This window comes from Trichosurus vulpecula, chromosome 4 (genome assembly GCF_011100635.1).
Source record: "Trichosurus vulpecula isolate mTriVul1 chromosome 4, mTriVul1.pri, whole genome shotgun sequence".
Classification (NCBI taxonomy): domain Eukaryota; kingdom Metazoa; phylum Chordata; class Mammalia; order Diprotodontia; family Phalangeridae; genus Trichosurus; species Trichosurus vulpecula.
The window spans coordinates 28,561,201-28,582,126 of record NC_050576.1 but is presented as its reverse complement, the minus strand read 5'-3'; the positions used below and the strand labels follow the sequence as shown (position 1 = coordinate 28,582,126).

General features: G+C 43.2%; 1 protein-coding gene across 1 annotated transcript in view; it reads right to left on the bottom strand.

The window, feature by feature from the left end:
* Positions 1-20,926, bottom strand: part of LOC118846676 (calreticulin-like) — a 47,331-nt gene that overhangs the window by 17,092 nt on the left and 9,313 nt on the right. Inside the window, exons 2-8 of the mRNA XM_036755447.1 lie at positions 19,901-20,002; positions 14,070-14,273; positions 13,008-13,102; positions 9,753-9,962; positions 8,631-8,744; positions 5,661-5,804; positions 1,001-1,093 (exon numbers count right to left, since the gene is read on the bottom strand). Of these exons, the coding sequence (XP_036611342.1) occupies positions 1,001-1,093; positions 5,661-5,804; positions 8,631-8,744; positions 9,753-9,962; positions 13,008-13,102; positions 14,070-14,273; positions 19,901-20,002 (962 nt within the window). The remainder of the gene's footprint in view (positions 1-1,000; positions 1,094-5,660; positions 5,805-8,630; positions 8,745-9,752; positions 9,963-13,007; positions 13,103-14,069; positions 14,274-19,900; positions 20,003-20,926) is intronic.

Below are 20,926 nucleotides of genomic sequence, written 5' to 3'. Positions count from 1 at the left end.
TAATCACATCTGGTGACCCAGTAATTCCTTTGTTGGTAATAGATCCTGAAAATGTAGCCAAAATAAGCGAAAATGAAAACAAAACTATTCATAGCGAGCATCCTAGGTCATTACAAAAATTCCCAGAGCACAACAAGCCAGAAATCTCCTAAATGTCCAAGAATAGGGAAATGGTCACATAAAGTATGGTCAGTTAATGTAACAGAATAGTGTAATTCAAACGAGACTAACAGATGTGAGGAATAGGAAGAAATCCAGAAAGATTAACTTAAATAATGCAAAGTAAAAAAAAAAAAGATACTGAAGGACTAGAGTGCATAGTAACTATTCAATGTGAATGAGTGGACAAACCAAAAAATCTTATCGAGGACTTAGGGAGGATAAGGGAAAAAATTATAACAGCATTTATGTGTTGAAGTTCATTATTTTGTCAGAAGCTTCCTGACAAAGGAGGGATGGACTCAAGACCCAGAATGAGACGTGCATTTCTGGACATGGCCAATGGGAGAATTTGTTTTGCTTGACTATGCAGATTTGGTTATAAAGACTTGGGTTCCCTCCCCTTTCTCCCAATGGGTAGGACACTGGGGGGTGGGTGGGGGGAGGGAAAAGAAGTGTGTGTTAGTTGAAAATAAAATAAAATTTATTTGAATTTTTTAAAAAATCATGTTAAATGTAAATTGACACTAAGCATATTTAATTGACTCTGTTGATGCCTAACGCTCATCTTTTAATAAAAATGTTATATATACTTATATTTCTTTTCAGTCCCCTAGGATTACAGGGAGGGGTCTCAGGGGCTTGTAGGGTTAAGAGTCTTCCTGGCTCTTCCAAAGGCAAGCAGCCTGAGTTAGCCTTGCTAGGCTCGTTGCCAACAAATGAGGGCCCAAGTAATGAATTCTTTGGTTATAACTAAGAATTCCAGGGCATGGTAAGTGATTAGATTATAATTAGGCAATCCTGCTAAATTTGCCCATGAACAAACAAAGGCTCCGCTTACTTTTCTTATTCCCCAGGTCTGATTTCCAACTTTTTCTGCAAATTCTTCATCATTTGTCAGGAGGAAATTGTCAAATATAGAACCAGATTTAACCTGTTGGAAGAAAAGATACTTGGGATAATTACCCTGAATTTAGATGTGATGCTCCTCCATGAAATGTTTTTGTTTTCTCTCAAAGTCAACAAATATCCTTCTCGAACCGTAGGATATCTTCAGTGGCCATAAAAGCAGCTTAGTTGCAGAGAAGACGCAAGGTTCTTGGCCTGGTAACCAAGGCCCTCTGCCCTCAGGGACCATATTAGATGTTTAATTTTTGCTCCCTCTCTGTCCATACCCTTAGTTCCACTTCCATATGCCATATTGTAGCCAAACTTTGCCACCTCCTTTCTCCTAATCTTTGCCTGTTGGAAGACCTTTTCTTCACCATCTTATCTGAGCTTGTATTCATGTCTTCTTTTCTTTCCAGGCCCACCTCAGTGGCTGCCTCTTTCAGGAAGCCTTCCCTTATTCCCTCACCCAGCTGTAAGTATAGTCCCCCCTTTGGTTCTGGGCACCAAATAGGAAACACACTGCAGCGTGTCCACAAGGGGGCAGCTGATGGACCGACGAGAGAGGACCAGCTGAAGGAACTGAGGGTGTCCAGCCTGGAGAAGAGAAGACTCAGGGGAGACATGAGAGCCTCTTCAAGGATATGTGGAAGGCAAAAGACTTGTTCTGTTTGGATCCCAGAGAGAAGAACCAAGAGCAGGGTATGTGTGTCTGTGCAGCCAGACAAATTTGGACTAGATGACGAGACCACTTCTTTCCATCATGAGAGGCAATGAGATGCAGCAATTGAGCTTAACAGTTTGGAATAAGTAGAGATCTGGGTTGAAATCCTGCCTTAGACAGTTATTAGCTGTGTAACCCAGAGCAGCTTCCTCATTGCACAGGGTGTTCCTAAAGTCTGGACATGTAGGCAAAAATGCACATTTTCAAGCAACGAAATTTTCAACATTTTCTTTAATTGGAATATTAACTAATAGCATCTTCAATAGGATTTCCATCATTTGTGATGCAAAGGTTGATGAGCTTTGCAAGATTCACGTGAACTTGATGCAATTACTCAATAACTCCACATCGCTGTCAATTTTAGCACATTCACTCTTGGAATATGAATATGAAATCATATGATGTTATTGAAGTTGAAGATGTTATTTGTTAATATTCCAATTCAATAAAATGTTGAAAATTTCAGTCATTTCATTTCTTGAAAGTATGCATTTTTGCCTATGTGTCCAGACTTCAGGAACACCATGTAGATAGTAGTGACAACAGGGTTAATGACACCTGCAGTACCTACCTCATGACGTCATTGTGAAGATCTAGTTCGATAATAGCTGACTATGAATGCACTGGGTAAATGCCAGCATGGTTAGATGACAATTCATTTGAAAAGGGTTTTGGTGGAATACTCAATATGAACCCACAATGTGTCAGAGCAGCCCCCCAAAAGCTCATGTGATCATAGGCTGCATTCTCGGCATGTGGACACTCTGAGAGCACAGTGTCCAGAACTGGGGTTGGTGAGAGTCCCCCTTCCCTTTGCCCTGGCTAAGCCACTGCTGGAACACTGGCTTTAGCTCTGGCCACAGGATTTTCAGAAGACCATTGACAAACTGGAGAATGTCTAGAGGAGACAGTCAAGGAGGGGAAGGGCTTGGTTGACTTGGGGATATTTGGCATGGGGGATGGGGAGGAGACGGCAGAGATGTCTTCAAGCATTTGCAGGGCTGTCCGTGGAGGAAGGCTGCCCTTGTTCCACTTGGCCCCTGGGGGCGGAACTGAGAGAAGCTGCAAACAAGCAGATTTAGGCTGGATGTGAGGGGGAAACCACTAGCAATTAGAACTATCCCAAGGCTGCCTTGGGAGGTAGTGAGTTCTCCCTCCTTCGAAGTCTTAGAGTGAGGCTAGCTAAAGGTCGATTGGAGATGTTACAGAAGAAAGCCTTGGCCAGAGATGGGTGGGCCACAATACGGCATCTGAGGTGTCTGCCCTTCTGAGGTTCTGGAACTTTGTAGTCATTGGCTTCGATTTTTGGATTCTATCCTGTTGAACTTGGTTGTTTTTTAATTTTTTTGCCTAATACTGGATAATTTTGAAAATTATTATTTACTAACATATTTTGAATATATTATGAAATCTTGCAAGGTGAGTTCCTTTTCAGTATTTTAAAAAGAATAACTCTGCTAATTAAAGTGTTTATTTACAATTCTGCCTCTCTGAAGCTCCAGTCTAAAGCCTCCCCCTGGTACAGGGGTAAAGCTGGCTCTCAAAAACTCTACTACCAGAGGCTCTGTGAGCTGGGAGTGTGTGAGCAAGGCTGGAGCTGTGTGTCTGTCAGCTGGGAACCAGCCTGGCTCACAACCAAAAGGCTTCTCATCCTACAGACAGCACGGTACAGCAGACAGGACTGGATCTGGATGTGGGGGGCCTGGATTCGAATCCCAGCTCAGCTACTTGCTACCTTTGTGACCTTGGGTAAGTCCTTTCAACTCCATGTGCCTCAGTTTCCTCATCTGTAGAATGAGAGGGCTAGACTCAATGGTCAAGGAGGTCCCTTATTGTTCTAGAACAAGGATACTGTGATCCAATTTGGCCAAGAGCCTTGGATCTGGCCCATCAATCTAGGCTGTCCTGGTCTTTTTGACATTCTCCATCCAGAAAGTTGTTCATGCAGGGGCTGCAGGTCAGAGATGCTGCCATAGGGATTCTCCCATCAGACTCGTCTGGGTATAGATTACCGTCAGTGTTTGGCTGGATCTGGGGCCTCATTGGGCTGGGCATTCCCACCCACATGGATCCCTCTCTTCCATGGCTTCTCATCCTAGACACTTTTTTGTCCATGTCCATCAATCAATCCATAAGCATTTATTAAGTGCCTACGATATGCCAGGCTCTCTAAAGCCTCTGGCCTTCTTGGCTTTATCCTCAGTCATTTCTTCTTTTTCCTCCTTGCCTCCCACTCCAGCCCATTTACTTGACCTTCTCCTGGCTAGTCCATTCCTTTCCTGATCTCATACTTCTTAAAAAAAATTCTGCCAGAAATGGCCTCCCTACTCACCTCTGCCAAATGAAATCCAAGCTGTCCTTCAAGGCTCAACTCCATTACGCCTCCTCCAAAAAGTCTTCCTCGACTGCCCCAGCCAAACATGCTGCCTCCCACCTGGGACTGCTCAGAACACTCAGTACCTCCCTCTCTGAAACCACCTTTACACTTGGCTTTTTACTTGTGTCCGTGTTTCAACCCATTGGGACAAGAATCTGCCCCATTGACTCTGGATCTTGCTTAATTCTGAGCACAAAGCTTTCTTTGCTTGTACCAAGAGGGTAATGGAGGGGAAGGAATTCTAGAGGGAGCCCTGAAGTTGGGAGCCTCAGGTTCATGTCATGGATACCATCAACGAGCCATGTGACCCTGGGCACTTAAACTCTTTGAGAAGCCTCAGTTTCCCTGTGTATAAAATGGGGATATTAATAGTTATCATGCAAGGTTGTCAAGAAGAAAGCACTTTGTAAATCCAAAAACGCTTCAGAAATGGGGCTGGTTGTCATCGAGGTTTATTGAGGGGAACAGGGATTCAACTGAGCAGATTGCAAGAAGTATTTATTATGCACCCACTATGTGCCAGGACACAAAGACAAAAATAAAACATTCCTGCCCTCAAGGAGCTTATGTTCTACTGGGGGATAGAACATACAACATTAATACAAAATTAATTAGAAAATACAGAATATATACAGTGTAATTGGGGAAGGAAAGACATTGGCGGCTGAGGGTTTACTAGAGGCAGGAAAGAGATTGTACCTATGATTTCAATGTTATCATAACTTCCAGGTGTAGAAATTCCTTTTCCCAATTTTACCAATCTAGAGAGTTACCTATAGCCCTGGGAAGTTGAGTGACTCACCCAGAGTCGTACAGTCAGTGTGTGGTCATAGGCAGGATTTGAACTGAAGTCTTCCTGATTTCATGGGGTCAAGTATCTATCCACTATGACACCTTGCCTTTTCCACAGAGACGGGAAAATTAAATGAGGCCTTGCTTTCTGGAGCAGTATTAATACCAATAATGGCAGTAATCCCCTAGGTTTGAAGCATCCTTTCAACTTTTCAAAGCTTATCCATATCTATGATCTTACTTCATGTCATAAGCAACTAAGGATGCAGAAATCAGGTATAATTATGCCATTTTATAGATGAGAAGACTGAGGCTTAGAGAAGGAAACAGGCACTTAAGGGAGATTCAGGTCTGTCCATCCTAAACCTCAGGCTTTCATTAACATTTTGACGTGCTGGAAGGCTTAGTCTTGTTCTGTTTAGCCCCAGAGGGCAGGACCCAGAGCTGGGGGAGGAAGCTGCAAAGAGGCAGATCTAGGATCGAAATCAGGAGAAGCTCTGCAATACTTCTTGACCTCTGAAAGTGGGATGAGCTGCCTTGACAGGTAGATAATCAGCTCCCCACCACTGGGGGCTTCCAGTGGCAGAATGGATTCCTACTCATTTATGGGTCAGGCTAGAATCCCTCTAAGGTCCGTTTCAACTATGAGGTTCTGCGGTTCTAAGTGACTGCCACTTAATCACTACATGCCAAAGGTGTGTGCATTTAATTACTACATACCTGCCATATATCCAGGCCCAGGACGCTGATGTTGTAATATCTGTAAATATTGGGATCTGCTTTATACTTCGGGTTGTCGATTTCTGGATGCACCCACTCACCTTTATAATCTGGGTTATCAATTATTCGAGGCTTCCATTCACCCTAAAATTAAAATAGGAAATATTGAATGGGAACATCTGCATTTTTTCCAGCATTTCTAATTTGAAGCAATGAGATAACCCAAGTTACTGAGCTCAAATTCTACCGAAATTTGGATTTAGTCCTAATTGTAATAGGTTGTTTTTCATTTATTTACATATTTATTTAATCACTTATCTGTTTATATTTTATAAATAGCCTGCAGCCCAGAGCCCTGTGCTATTACTGGTAATTCTCGAATAAAGGGATAAATGTCGGAAGTATCACCCCAACCTGAGCTGGCTAGCTGACACGTGAAAGCCTGACTCAGGAGATAACAAGATCTTCCTGAGCTTAAAATGTTGGGCTGAATCAACAGGAAATTCAACAGGGAAAAATGTCAAATCTTAAAGGTTAATGTTAAGGTAAATTGATGATACTATTGCATGGAAGTCTTTGCACAAAATAAGAACGCTGGGTATTGTGTAGCGGAGAAAGTGCCCATTGTGGAGTCAGATGACCTGAGTTTGAGTCCCACCTCAGACTCTTAATAACTGTACAGTTTCCCACCTTCTTTTCTCTCCCCTCCTTGAATCCATCTTCCACACAGCTTCCAAAATAACCTTCCTAAGGCTTAAGACTGACCACATCACTCCTCTGATCAAAAACCTTCCAGGGTTCCCTATTCCCTTTAACTAGGATAATATATAGATCCCTTAGCCCTGCACATTCTGGTTTCAGACTCCTTTTCCAGCCCTATCCCATACTCTACAAACTCTAGATCCCAGCTGTTCCCTGAAATTGAGAGGCATCTGCCACCTCTGCACATTCCCATGATGCCCCATGCCTAGAACACCAGCATCTTCTCATTTCCTTGACTCTGAATCCTTCTCTTCCTCCAAGGCTCAGCTCAGGTATGAAGGAGGGAGATATGATTCCTATTCTGCCTCCCAGCTCAGTCGAGGTAATTACAGGCTTTAGTCTTCAGTAATGAGGGTCTAACTTGTTAGCAAGGGGTTAAACCTATACTAGAAGGCCATTTTTACAAACCTATTTGATTGCTCTATTTCTGCTCTTCACTGTGGGAAACATCGTTCTCGATTCAGGGTCATCTAGCCTTTGCTTGAGGGGTAGGGAGCTCGCTACATGATGATCTACCCTATCTTCCATTGGGGGGCCCCTTGGGTAAGTTCTCTCTTAAGCTGAGCTAGTCTAAAGTGTCTCTGTTTTACCTTCCTGAGAGGCAGGTTCTATCTTACCAGCTGTGCCAGAGGAGTGATGATAATACTAACGGTGATAATCATCGTAGTAGTAGGAGTCATCATAACATCGATAACAACAGCTAGTATTTATATCACACTTTAAGGTTCACAAAGTGCTTGACATAAGCCACCTACTAACCTCTCCTGACTTGAGACTTTACATCTTACCTGGGACTTGATCAAACTACCTGATGGGGGGAGTCCCAGATGAGAGACAGCCTGATATGATGGAGACCCCATCGTGTTTGAGTTTGGAAAATCCAAGGTTCAAGCCCCTCTTTTGGCAGTCCTTGAGCAAGGAATTTAACCTCCCTGGACGTCCATTTCATAGGATCATAGAAAGAGAGGTAGAGGGGACAACAGAGGGCATCTAATCCTACACCCTCATTTTACAAGTGAGGAAACTGGGTCCAGAAAGTTGAACTGATTTGCCCATGGTTACACAGAGAGTGTCAGAGCCATGATTTGAATGCAGGTTCTCTTACCACAAATGACTGAATTAATGAATGGATGGATGGATGGATGGATGAATGAATGAATGAAAAAAGAATTTAAGTGTTTATTATGTGTTCAGTGCTAGGGATATAAAAAGAAAAGTAAGATGGTTCCTATTCTCAAGTAGTTTATGATCTAACAGGTTGACAATCCATACAGAAGGTTTCAGCTACAAGTCAGATAGAAAGGTCCCATGGTCCTTAGGGTGCAGCGGCAAAGTAGATGTCATTTCCACTGAGAAAATCTTATCAGTTTCTGCTGATGAACCATGGGACAGTACCAAGGACTTTGGTGGTGAGAAAGGGTTCCAGCCCCATCCTAAAGGGCATAAGCAATCCCATGTGCCTTCCTCTCTCCCTTTACAAGGGGCTGAAACTCTTTTCCCATTTCTCCAGAGGGTCGAAGTATATGTTCCAAAGGGATCACATCTATTATGAATATAAAGCACTTTGTAAGCCATAGATATTTTATTTATTATTATTACTACAATAATTGAAACCCAGAACTGGAAAGGACCTTGGAGTTCATCTAGTTCAACCTAGAACATAAACCCTTTTAATATATAAAATGTCTGACAAATGGTCATCCTACCTTTAGATGTTTGAACATCTCCAAGGACAAGGAGCTCACTACCTGTGGTGACCTAGTCTGCTCCATTACTGGACAGCTCTCTCAGCCTCCATACATCTCCTACCTCCTAGTTCTCCCCTCTGAAGCCACAGAGAGGAGTCTTAATCTTTCATTTATGACAAAACTTTCAAAATGGAAAGGACAGAATCGCATCACCAAGTTCTCTTTCCTACAGACTAATCCTCCCCAGTGGCCTCAGCTGTTCCTCAAAGGAAGGACGGGGTTTGGTGAATCAGCCAGCTCAGGAATCCCAGGGCAGCTATCCTCAGCTTCCCTTGAGGTCACATAAACAGAAGAAGTATGTTCTGACCAATGCAAGATAAGCCTGGCATCATTCATAGCCCAGTGCCTGCCCTAAACGCATCCACCAAGCCTCAGAGTCGATAATTTATCCATTAGACATTCCATTCATTTCTTGTTCTATATTTCATTCTCTTTGCAAGAGAAAAAAAATCCCCTTTACCTTGTACTTTAGGTTTGGGATCAAAGGGGGCTCCCACTCGCCATCCATTGCTGCATCCCAGTCATTAGGCTTCTTTGCGTTCGGATCCGGGATTTTTTCAAAATCTTCCCAGTCCTAAGATAAAATCGATCCACCCTAAGGACTTGGTGGCTGAACAGAAAGAAATATACACAGAAGACTCTTGTAATGAGACCCAGAATGTGCACCCTTCATTGGAAGTGGAAGGGTTAATAAGCCAGTGTGAGTGAATCCTCCCTGCAGATCCATCTGAAATGAGCAATTCTCCTATTCCCCCTTCCACCAGACCTAGATCTCCATTTGACCTCTGATAGCAAGGGGCAGCAAGCTATTTCAGTGATATAGAGTTCCTGAATTTATTTACTATTTATAATGACTTTAAAATTTTACTGGCAATGCTGCATTCAGAGTTTTCTTTGTACTGGCATCCCTTGGCTGTCCCACACCAAGGTAGAAGCAAACCTGCCTGATGCTGGAACCATGGTCTTCTCCTCTGTCTGAGGGATTCAGCAGCTTTGGGGGAAAGCCAAGAATTTCCAGTTCTTTCAACTGAACTCATATGGCATAGCTTCTAGATCCCTCAGTGAAAAGAGGAAGGTCGAGGAGGTTACGGAGTGGAGTTGCACATCATGAAGGGCACCCAGAAGGCTGGTGGCTCTGAAGTCAGGGCGAGCAGCTGCTTACTGGGCCTGGTTTAGGGTAATAGGAAAGGCTGCCTGCCTGTAAAACTCTCCCTCTTTGTGGCTGAAGTTCTGCAGTCAGTAATTCATTCAATTGATGACCCACCACAAATTTCTTGAGCACCTACTACGTAAATGACATTGTTATGGGGATAACAGCACAATTGTACTGTGCAGTATGGTATAATTGTTCTCGGATTCAATGGAACTAAACAATTGTTTAAGTGACTATTAGATGTCCAGCATAGTTTGGTCCCTGGGATACAAAGACAGTTTTCCCAGAGCAAAATGATTTCCAAATGTGTGTGAATGCCTGCTGAAAGTAAAACAGTGAAAGGGTTATGCTTTCAGTGACTCTTAAAATTCTTCGTCTCATTAATTAGTATCATTTACAGACAGGGGACCAGGAGCACAGTCCATTTACCTCTGGCTTCTTGTCATCGGGATCCTCAATTTGGGGTCGCTCGTCCCACTTTCGAGGTTTCCTTGCATATGGATCTTTGATTTTTTTGGGGGGTAGAAAATCCCAGTCGTCCTCTAAGGCCCCAACTGCCACCAGTTGATTATCTATCTTGACCCCATAGGTGCAATCCGGACGAAGAATCAGAGTATACAGATGAGTGTCTTTATTGATCTGGAGGGAAGGGAGAGTGGGAGGGAAGGAGACAGTTCTGAAGGATCTGCAGCATTACCCAGTCTGGCTCCCTCTCAGAGAGTGTATCACCCGAGACAGGGGGAACAAGGGGCCTGATTTGGGAATCTTAAGGGGCATAGGTGGTGCTGACTCAAGATCTCTGAGGGAACCAGACCCAGCATGGCCTGAAGCCCTGGGAGAGTGGCGGAGGAAGAACTTTCTTCTTTAGCCTTTAAAAACCGAAAGGACAGAATCACATCACCAAGTTCTCTCTCCTACAGATTAATCCTCCCCAATGGCCTCAATTTCCCTTAGTGGGGTTGTTGCATTAGCTAGAGGAAAGAGAGGCTCAAAGCTGGCCTTTCAATCCTAGACCTCCGAGCACCTGACAATGTCCAGGAGGAAGACAGGAGCATTATTGATACTGTTACCATTTAACAACAGGAACTGAACCAGTAGAAGACAATGTATCCATCTGGGAGGCACGTACTCTAAGACCCACAATCATACAGAGCAGGAGGAAGCAGCTTCAAGGAACATGACCAAGCAAACTAAGTGCCACCTACTGCACGAGCCATTTCCTGATCCCCACAAATTACTTTGTGTTTACCTGCTTCATAAATATGGATATAGATATAGATATAGATACAGACACAGACATAGATACAAACATAGATACAGACATAGATACAAACATAGATACAGATAGATACAGATATGTGTATGTATGTATATATATATGTATGTGTGTATGTGTGTGTATGTTTACATATTTCCCCCCAGTTGTAGCAGCTGTTTCATTTTTTTCTTTGAATAAGGTGCTTCTCCATTTCATATGTGGGCATTTTATTTACTGAAGAGTCAGTAAATGGATATTTGTATGAGAAAAACAGCTCCAGGTAATCGAGGAGCTGAGAGAAAACAATCTCAGCTAAATGCACTGAAGGGAAATGTCTGAAAGCAGCTCAGGGACAGCAATGCTGAATACAGGTAGGGATGGACACAGTGCTTTGTTATCCATCAGTTCCTTAATCTATAACCCTATAGTGAGGGTTTTGAAGACTATAACTGAGAAATGAAATGAAAGAACTGGTTGGAGACTATAGAATAATTGCACGTGCCATGTTTGTGTTACACCTGGTAGAACTATGGAATCTGGGTTTTCCTCCTGAGTTACTGATGTGTCACTATTCATGAAGAAGCCTTGCTGTTAGACCTTAGATGTGTTGGTGAGAAGATGAGAAACCAGAGATCAGAAAAACAATAGGAAACCCCTAGAGATGACACCAGGAGAGAAGCAGAGGGGAGGAGAATCCAGAGAAGAGCAACTGTTCTGGGCTGAGTCCTCTGAGAGTGCTGATTGAAGCCTGACAAGCTCTGCACTTGCCAGGAGCTCACTGTTGGAGAGCTCCATAGCCGCGTGGAGCTCACTGGAGAAACCAGAATCCTGCGATGTGAAAAGCTAGCTGGGCTTGTTTTGGGGCTCTTCAGTGACAACCTCAGAGTGGGGAAGCCCAAAAAGGCTTTGACTGTACTGCCCTGTGCTATTATTCTCCCTGGCTTGAGAGGGAGGAATTCCTCAGAGCGCAGAGAGCAGATCTGAGGAGCTTGCTTGTCCTTTAGATAGTTTAACAATACTTCAGTACCCAGCCATGGGAGCAGACCTGAAAAGCTGCAGACCCCAGGTTTAGGATTGCTGTTTCATTGAAAGTATAATGATTCTGCATTACTAAAAGGGTTTAATTCTTCTGCTACCCAGAGTAGCAGAGAAGCAGCTACATCCAGCAGGCTGGCACAGAGTCTCAGAAGAGGAACGGGTCATGTGACTTCTCTAAAAGACTGACATTCAGTCCTGCAGTCTAGAAATGTGAAGTGACCTGGTATATTGTTTTCTTACTGATGAGCATCCCTGCTAGGTTTCTATAAATGTTGACCCACTCTCCCCCACAGACAATGCGGTTCTTTGTTAGAGAACATGATCCAAGTTTGTGGATGAGCCGTTACATTTTGATTATAACCGTGTTATTTTCTATTGTGTAAATGTTCTGATCATTCTTGCTCTTCCCTTCTTGTCTGGTAAATACTTGGTGTTTAAGAGTCAATGGTATCATTGTGTCTGATTTGTATATATTTTGATTATCACTGATTTGTTTCCTATTGTGTAAACATTCTGATTATTCTTGTTTGGTAAATATTTGGTGTTTAAGAGTGCCTGATTTGTATAAACAGGTAAATGTGGTAATCGGTAAGCGTAAATCCCTCTCACACCAGGGTTACATCACAGGATTTTGAGAGTGAGCAGCAGAAGCATGGCAGCCTGTGGCCAAAACCCTCCCAGATGACACTGTGTATTGATAATGGAATAAGTGAGAGATAAAGGGGGTACAGATATCATGTTGAATCATCAACTACACTGCCAGCATGAGTGGGTCAACACCATGGCCAGGCTACAGTTGTATCCTGGGTGACCTGGAAAAGTCATCTAGACTCTTAGTGCCCTAGGAAATGTTCTAAGACTACAAATTGTAGGATACTTGCCCTCTTACATCGGTAGAGGGAGTTTCCTCACTGAGAGTTCCCTACATCAAAAAAGCCATAGGTCTAAACAACAAAAACGTATAAGGCTTTGTTCTGGGAAGATGGGAAATGGATTTCTTCGTGGTTAATGGCACTCACTTTACCAAGCCATTACCTGCCTGCTTGACTGGTTCTACTGGCTCCTTGTGCTGGGTCTCCAAGTGACTTATTTTCTGAAGTCAGAAGGATCTGAGTCCAAATCAGGCCTCAGACATAAGCTGTATGCCCCGGGCAAGTCACTTAACCCCAACTGCTCCCCAAAACAAAAATAAATAAGATGACTTATTTTGTTGTTAATACGACCCCTTAAAGGAGAAAGAGCTCAGAATTCCAGCATCAGCAGGATTCCCAAGGGACCATCTAGTCCAAACTGTGTGGTCTTACCTACTTCACCTGGGGCTTTCCACAATCTCTGAATGCCATCTCTGAATTTCTCCCAAACCTCCACACCCCGGCCTGTGGACTTACCCTGCACTTGATGGTTTTATTAATTTCATGGTTTTTTCCTTTATAATTAAGGATGACGTGTACCTTGTTGTTCCCCATTCCACAGATATCTGGGCCTGAAAATGAAAAACCAAATGGCATCAGATACTCTGTAGCATCACTATTTAGGGCCAGAGGCAAAGATGAGTGTACCCCTCATGGCGTTAGAATTGTATGGGACAGAATTTTCAAATAATAGGAGAGACGTCTTTCGGGGAAGCAAAGTGAATTTATTTTACAAACCTTGCAAGATTTGGGCACACCTCCATAATGGAGGAGGCGAGGTAAAAGGGAATGCTGCCTTAATTTATACTCTTAATGAAAAGACTCCTGCCCACCTCTATCCCTTCTCACCATTGGCTGGGAGACAAGCTTACAATCTAGGTGTGAAAAACTAGACAGAGGACTAGGGGACCAAGGTTGATCTGGTGGGTTCAGGTTTTTCCTATCCGAAACTCAACTGCTGGGGGTGGCATCCAAAAGTCTAGAAGAAGAAATGGGGGTGGGGCCAGCAATTCCTTCAGCCTCATTCAGAGCAGATCACGGTGACCCTTTATTTGGTCGCCGAGAAAGAGAGAGAGGGGTGGGGTGGGGAAGGGAAGGACCCCTACCGTTTCGGGCCCTAATTTTCTAGAAGTTTAGCTTAGTCACTACAAAGCTAAATTCTAAGCCTCTCCTACTCCTTCAGATATTCTGTATTTCAGAAATATGAGAAGAGTATAACCCCTGTATTTTTACCCTGTGAAGTCTTCGCAATTTATCCTTCCCATTCAGAATCACGCAAGGTGAAGGGCCATCCCACCGTGGCCTGCAATGGACAAACCCTCTGGCAATGCTACCAACCCTTGGGTTAGTAAGGATGGGATTTTTAGGTGGGGATTGTAGAGTCTCAGGTTTGGGAGGGACTTCAGAGGTCACCTAGGCCAACCAGCGCCTGCCCAAGAGAACACCACCAGCCTTAAGGGCTACTTCCAACTCCAAAGTTCTAGCACCATCATGCCCTTGGCCATCGACAGGGAGAGAGGCCTTGGCTGAAGAACTCACCGAACATGATGTAGTAGGTTGAGTTGGAATGCATGTTCTCTTGGTCCAGATCCTCAGGAAAGAGCTTCACGTAGCCCCCACCACAATCAATGCCCTGCTCATGCTTTACTGAAAACTGTACCACCAGACTTTGACCCTCATTGCTGAAGGGCTTGAATCGTGCTGACAAGGCATAAAACTTGGCATCTTCACTCGTCTGGAGACCTGAAGGGAGGGAAAACACACACCTGGAAGCTGAACTGTGTCAGCAGCAGATAAAGTGGACTTGGAAAAAAAACCAACCAAACCAACAGGAGACTAAAGCACATCTGACGTGGCCAGATTGGCCTGCCTGGGAGCCAGGTGGCCAACACCAAGTCCCATGAAACCCAGATGCTTGGACAGAAATTTACTAAGTTATTTATTCAACTCAACTTTGTTGACAACCTACTATGTGCCAGGTACTGTTGGGGCTAACACTTGGCATGAGCAGAAAGGAGTCCCTTGGTGGGAGCTACCTCCTCATCTTTGCCTCCTGCCTTCGCTGGCTTCCATCAAGTCTCAGTTAATGTCCCATCTTCTTCAAAAAGCCTCCCCTCATCCTCCTTACTTCTAGTGTCTCCCCTCTGCTGATTACCTCCAATTTATCCTGCATATATCGTGTCTGTACAAGAAAGAGGCCCAGACTAGGCAGTTAGGGAGCACAGTGGATAGAGTTGGGCCCGGAGTCATGAAGACCTGAATTAAAATTCAGCCTTAGACACTTACTATGTGACCCTAGGCAAGTCATTTAACCTCTGTTTGCCTCAGTTTCCTCAACTGTAAAAGGGGGATAAAATAACAGCCCCTACTTTACAGGGTTGTTGTGAAGCTCAAATGAGATATTTGTAAAAAAAAGAGAAAAGTGCTTAGCAAAGTGCCTGGCACATAGTAGGCACTATATAAATGCCCATTCTCATTCCCTCCCCACTGTACATAGTCTCCCTCATTACACTGGGAGCTTCTTGAAAGCAGAGACTGTCTTTTTGCCTTTTTTTTAATATCCCCAGCACTTAGCACAGTACCTGGCACATATTACATGCTTAATACATTCTATTTGACTGACTGACTGATTGGGAAAGGACAAGCCCAGCCCCCCTGGGCCAATGCTGCTCTGTTGTTATGTATATATTTGAACCTACCGGGAGGTCCTTCTTCCTTCAAAGGGTCTCAACAAAAAAAATAAAATAAAATAAAATAAAATAAAATAAATAAATAAATAAATAAATAAATAAATAAATAAATAAATAAATAAAAAGGTCTCTCGTCACCCTGCCTGCTCCTGTCTCTGGTACTCAGAAGACCCCTGATGTTATCCCTCCTCCCATCTAATCACAGAGTACCTTATTTTATGTAACAAGTTTATAGTTTTATATATCTCCTCCCTAATTTGACTGCAACTACCTCAAGAGAACAGAAAACAGGCTATAAACTGCCTGCCAGAAGGTGGCTTCCCTCTGTTTCTTATGACTTTTTCTTCATGGAAGGAAGTCAAGACAATTCATCCTTCACCCTGGTATCTACATATCCAGGACATGGCCTTCATCACAGCAAATATTTGGCCTACACACAGCCTTTGTGAAGCTCAATATATGATCCAATTACAGCTTTCATTACATTCAATACATGTTTAGCACATGGTCTGCTGTGGTCAACATATGGCCAACACATGGCCTTCAGCATAGTTAATACATGGCACACATGCGGGCTTCATTAGTCAACACATGTTCTGTACTTGGCTTTTACCATGGTCAATACATAACCTTCACCATGAATAATACATGACTAGGACACAGCCTTAATCAAAGTCAATGCATGGCCCACGTGCAGCCTTCATCACAGTCAATATATGGCTAGCACTTGGCATTTGCCTCAGTTAATACACGGTCTACATATAGCCTTCACCATGGATGATACATTGCCATTGTCTTCACCATATTTAATCCACGGTCCTCACGGAGCTTCCATCATAGCCAATATGCATCCAACATTTGGTCTTCGCCATAGTCAACACATGACTAGCCTTCACCATAGTCAACACCCAAACATCAAACAGGTTTAACTAAAATGAAAATTAATGGCGTCTCATCTTGTTTCATGACAGGGGCTTTCAGCTGATTTGGCTGGAATGGTATTTAGTTGAGGGGTTTTGTGTGTGTGTGTGGAATCACAGATAGCCTCACTAAACACACAATTCTCAAAGAGCCCAATGAGGTTTCCCAAGCTTCATGTGCAGCATCCCAAAGCCACCACCCTGGCTCTGTCCCTCCTCAGGTCTTCATGAGGTATGGAAGCAAAACTAAGTGAGATGGAAGACCCATGTAGCTGGGGCATGAGGAGAAGCGGGAAACCAAGAATAAACAAGCCCCCACTCATCTGCAGCCACTTCTCATTTTCTTTCATTCTATGAAACTTTCATGGGAATGGAGAAATTTAACAAGCTCTGATTAACAACTAATTTTCATCTTTAAATGAGCCCTAAAATTAGATTTGTGACAGCGGGCTAGGAAATAGGAGAGGGGGCAAAATGAAATGGTAAACTGAATGGACTCTATTTATAGCAGAAAAAGGCTTCTTTGGATCCCAGGGCAAGGCTGTAGAACTCTGGCTCTGAGTGCCCAGGCTGGTGCTCACACGATACCACCTCAGTGCACCTTGGGCAGACTTGAACTATAAGGGAAATTGGAAATCACTTCATCCTCATTTGGGAGGAAGCCAGAGGAACAGGGAGTAAGAGCACTGGAGTTGGAGCAAGGAAGACCTGAGTTCAAATCCTGCCTCAGACACTTATTAGATGTGTAACCCTGGGCAAATCTCTTAACTTCTCTCAGCCTCAGTTTCCTCATTTGTAAAATAGGGATAATAATACTGTTGATGCAAGGATCGAAGGAAATAGTGTACTTTGAAAAATGCAAAATACTACATTTATTATCATTATTATTGATGGAAGAAGAAACTGAGGTTCAGAAAAGCAAGTCGCCCAATGTCATATATATTATGACTAATGGAGCTGGGAATTCAAACCCAGAACCTGTGACTCTAAACTGAGCACTCTTTGCCTTAAACTATGCCGTCTCTCAACAAGTCAAGTCTCCCCTACTACACCGTAAGCTTCTTGATGACTTCTGTGTATCTGTATCTCCCCTGGGCATAGGAGAGAGACCCCCTTCTCCTGCCTGCACTTTGGAGGTGCTTCCTAACTGTTTAGAAAAGGAGAGAATTCAGGGCAGCAAGGTGCCACAGTGAGTAGAGCGCCGGCCCTGGAGTCAGGAAGATCTGAGTTCAAATTCAGCCTCAGACACTTGACACATGTACTAGCTGTGTGACCTTGGGCAAGTCACTTAACCCCAATTGCCCTGCCAAAAAAAACAAAAACAAGAAAAGGAGAGAATGAATTACAGAAGAGGTGCTTCTTCTGAGTGAACACCAGGGGGCACTCTTCACCTTGGCCTCTGATCCGTCTTCATTTATTTAACGAACATAAAATGCCTACTATGTGCCAGGCACTGTGCTCAGCCCTCAAGGAACTTACAGTTAGTTGTGGAGACAAGAAGCAAACAAATATGTGCAAACTATATGTAGGACAAATAATAATTAATGAACAGAGGGAAAACATTGGAATTGAGGGGGTAGGGAAGGCCTCCTGTAGAAGGTGGGATTTTAGCTGAGACTTGAAGGAGATGGAGATGAGCAGGGAGAGCATTTTAGGCCTGGGGGATAGCCAGGGAAAATTCCTGGAGTCAGGAGATGGAGGGGCTTGTTTAGGTAACAGCAAAGAAGCCAGAGTCATTGGATTAAAGGGTACCTGGGGAAGAGGCATATAAAGTGTGAGAAGACTGGAAAGGGATGTAGGGATGTGTGTGTGTGTGTGTGTGTGTGTGTGTGTGTGTGTGTGTGTATAAAATTTGTATATTTTGGTCACCAAACCCTTATCAGATAAATTTGATACAAAGATTTCTTTCCCATTCAAACGCTTCCCTTCTAATCCTAGGTATACTAATTTTGTCTATGTAGAAGTTTTAAGTAATCAAAATTATCTATTTTTTTTGGTAATTGCCTCTATCTCTGGTTAAGATTACATCTCCTATCTTACCTTTCCAATGGGTAAGAAAGGAGGTGGGGAGAGGGAGAGAATTTAGAACTGAAAATAAGATGAAATTGAGCAATGAAAAAAGAGAATACACCTACCCATAGCTGTGAGACGGATATGTTTTATTTGTCTTCTACTTTCTTAATAGTTTAATCTAAAGATCATAAAGATCTAAAGATATGAGTTATATATCCATTTAGAATGTATTGTGGGGTGGAGTGTGGTGTAAGCTGTTGGTCTAAGCTTAATTTCTGCCAGACTGATTTTCAGTTTTCCCAAAAGGTTTTGCCTTTTTTTTAATCAAATAAGGACTTTTTCCCTGGGTAATTTATATTTTCCATTTAATCAACCACTGGGTAATTGCATTCTGTTATTTCTGAATCTTGATTATCTAGTCAGTTCCCCTGATCCATCCTTCTATTCTTTTGCTTTTTTTTTTTTTTGTTTTTTTTGGCAGGGCAATTGGGGCTAAGTGACTTGCCCAAGGTCACACAGCTAGTACATGTGTCAAGTGTCTGAGGCCGGATTTGAACTTGGGTCCTCCTGACTCCAGGGCCCATCCCTCCGTTCTTTAAGCAATAACAAACGGCTTTGATGACTGTGCTTTATAATACAGTCTGAAGTGCTAGCCCCCGTTTGTCCCCTTGATATTTTAGCTCTTTTGTTTTTCCAAATGAATTCTGTTATTATTTTACCAAGCTCTATAAAGTATCCCCTTGGTAATTTTATTGGCACAGCATTAAAAGCATAAATCAATTTTGGTAGCATTGTTCCAAGTAGATTCTTAATAAATATTGGTTGAACTACATATAGAATGAATTAATTCTACAATAACAAACTTTCTCAGAATTTTTTTTTAAATGCAATTTATTTATTTAACTTTCTCAGAATTTAAGTTGGATGACTCATCTTTCTCTTAACCTTTCATTTATATATACATATGCACATGTATCAAACTTTATATAAAGGCAGCATAGTGGAGTAGAAAGAATTTAGAAGAAGAAATAATAATTTAGAATAAGAAAGCCTGGATTAAAATCCTGCCTCCCCTATTAGCTGTGAGACCTTGGGCAAGTCATTTCCTGGGCCTCAGTTTACTTGTCTGTGAAATGAAAGATTTGGGTAAGATGATCTCAAAGATGCCTTCTAGCTCTAAATCCCAGGATTCTTCTTACCTCATTAATTTTTTTAAGACTTGTACTTTCATTAGTGGTGCTTCTTAGTTCACTGATGTAGATTGTAGATCTTCTGTATCTTAGTAGATGCTATGGTCAAAAAAAGTCATTGCCCAGGGGTCATTTTTCTAATGAGCTTTATGAGGCAGGGCCTGGGATACCAAACACTGAGCACAGGCAGCTCTGTATGTGAAGTCATCCTGAGTCAGGAGGATCTGGAAAGGGCCGGCCAAAGCCTGCGCTTGCTCATTGGCTCAGCTATTGAGAGACCCCAGGCTCCCAGGGGCGGGGAGCCTGCGGCCTCAAGGACACATGTGGCCCTCTGCAGTCAAAGGGCCACATGTGACTGCAGTCAAAGGGCTGTACTTGAGGACCTAGAGGGCCACATGCGGCCTTGAGGCTGCAGGTTCCCCACCCCTGCACCTCAGGGAGGCATCTGAGGAGAAAGGCAGGGATGAACAAAAGGGACCCTGATTCATAAACAGCAAAGGGTCTCTAATAATTGGAACTCCCCAGTCCCGCCCACTCCCAGTGACAAAAACACTCACCTTTATCCTTCTCTTTGTCTCCATAGAACCTCCCAGCTGTCAGCTGAAATTTACCGTAACTTGACCAATGTTTAGACTGAACCCATCTTTTTTTCCATCCATCTGTCAGAGAATGAAAAAATATATGCAAGTGACTTCCATCCTCTCAAGGATGACCAAGGAGAATCAAACAAGGTGATGCACGAGGGGTTATGAGGACAGGAGATGCTCCTGGAAAGCAGAGACTGGTTCATTCAGGCCTATGCGTCCTCAGTGCTTGGCACGTAGCCGGCATTTAATGCTTGGTGATTGAGAGAAAGAGTTCAGAGGAAAAAATATTAATTTGGATTCAGAGGGCTTATGCTAGCTGACATACGTGATTCAGAAAAACAAAATCAATATGCATGAAATTCACTAAAACAACTATGTGAGAGGCCGCGTGGCATAAGGAGAGACGGCGGGCCTTGGGGTCAGGATGACCTGAGTTCGCCTCTAGCCTCTGACGTACCCACTGTGTGATCCTGGGCAGCTTACTTGATTTCCCTGTGCCTCATCTGCAAAATGAAGCGTCCATAAAAGTTTAAAGTTATTGCACGAAGTAGCAGAAAATATAAGGGAAACAGGGAACTGAGCAAAAATCTCGGCAACAAATTTCTCTCTCTCTCTTCTTTTTTTTCCTCTTCCCCTCCCCCTCCTCCTCCTCCTTCTTTTGATGATGATGATGGCCGTGCTTCACCCAGGCAGTTCAGAAATCTCTCCCTGTATACCTCCCATTGCTTGGCCCACCAAGCCATGATGTACTGGGCAACAAGGGCTCTGGGCACAAGCTAGAACACCTCCCCTTCCTTAACCTCTGAAACCCTAATTCCCAGCACCGAGGACTTCATATTTCCTTTATGGTTACTGCCCCCTGCTGGTGAGAACAATCTTCGCCTCTCCCACTTTTCTAGCATTCTAAGGCTAACAAAAAGCCCCTTTTCTCAAAACAGCCCCTGGGAGGTAGGCTGCATCAATATTATTATCTCTGTTTCACAGATGAGAAAACTC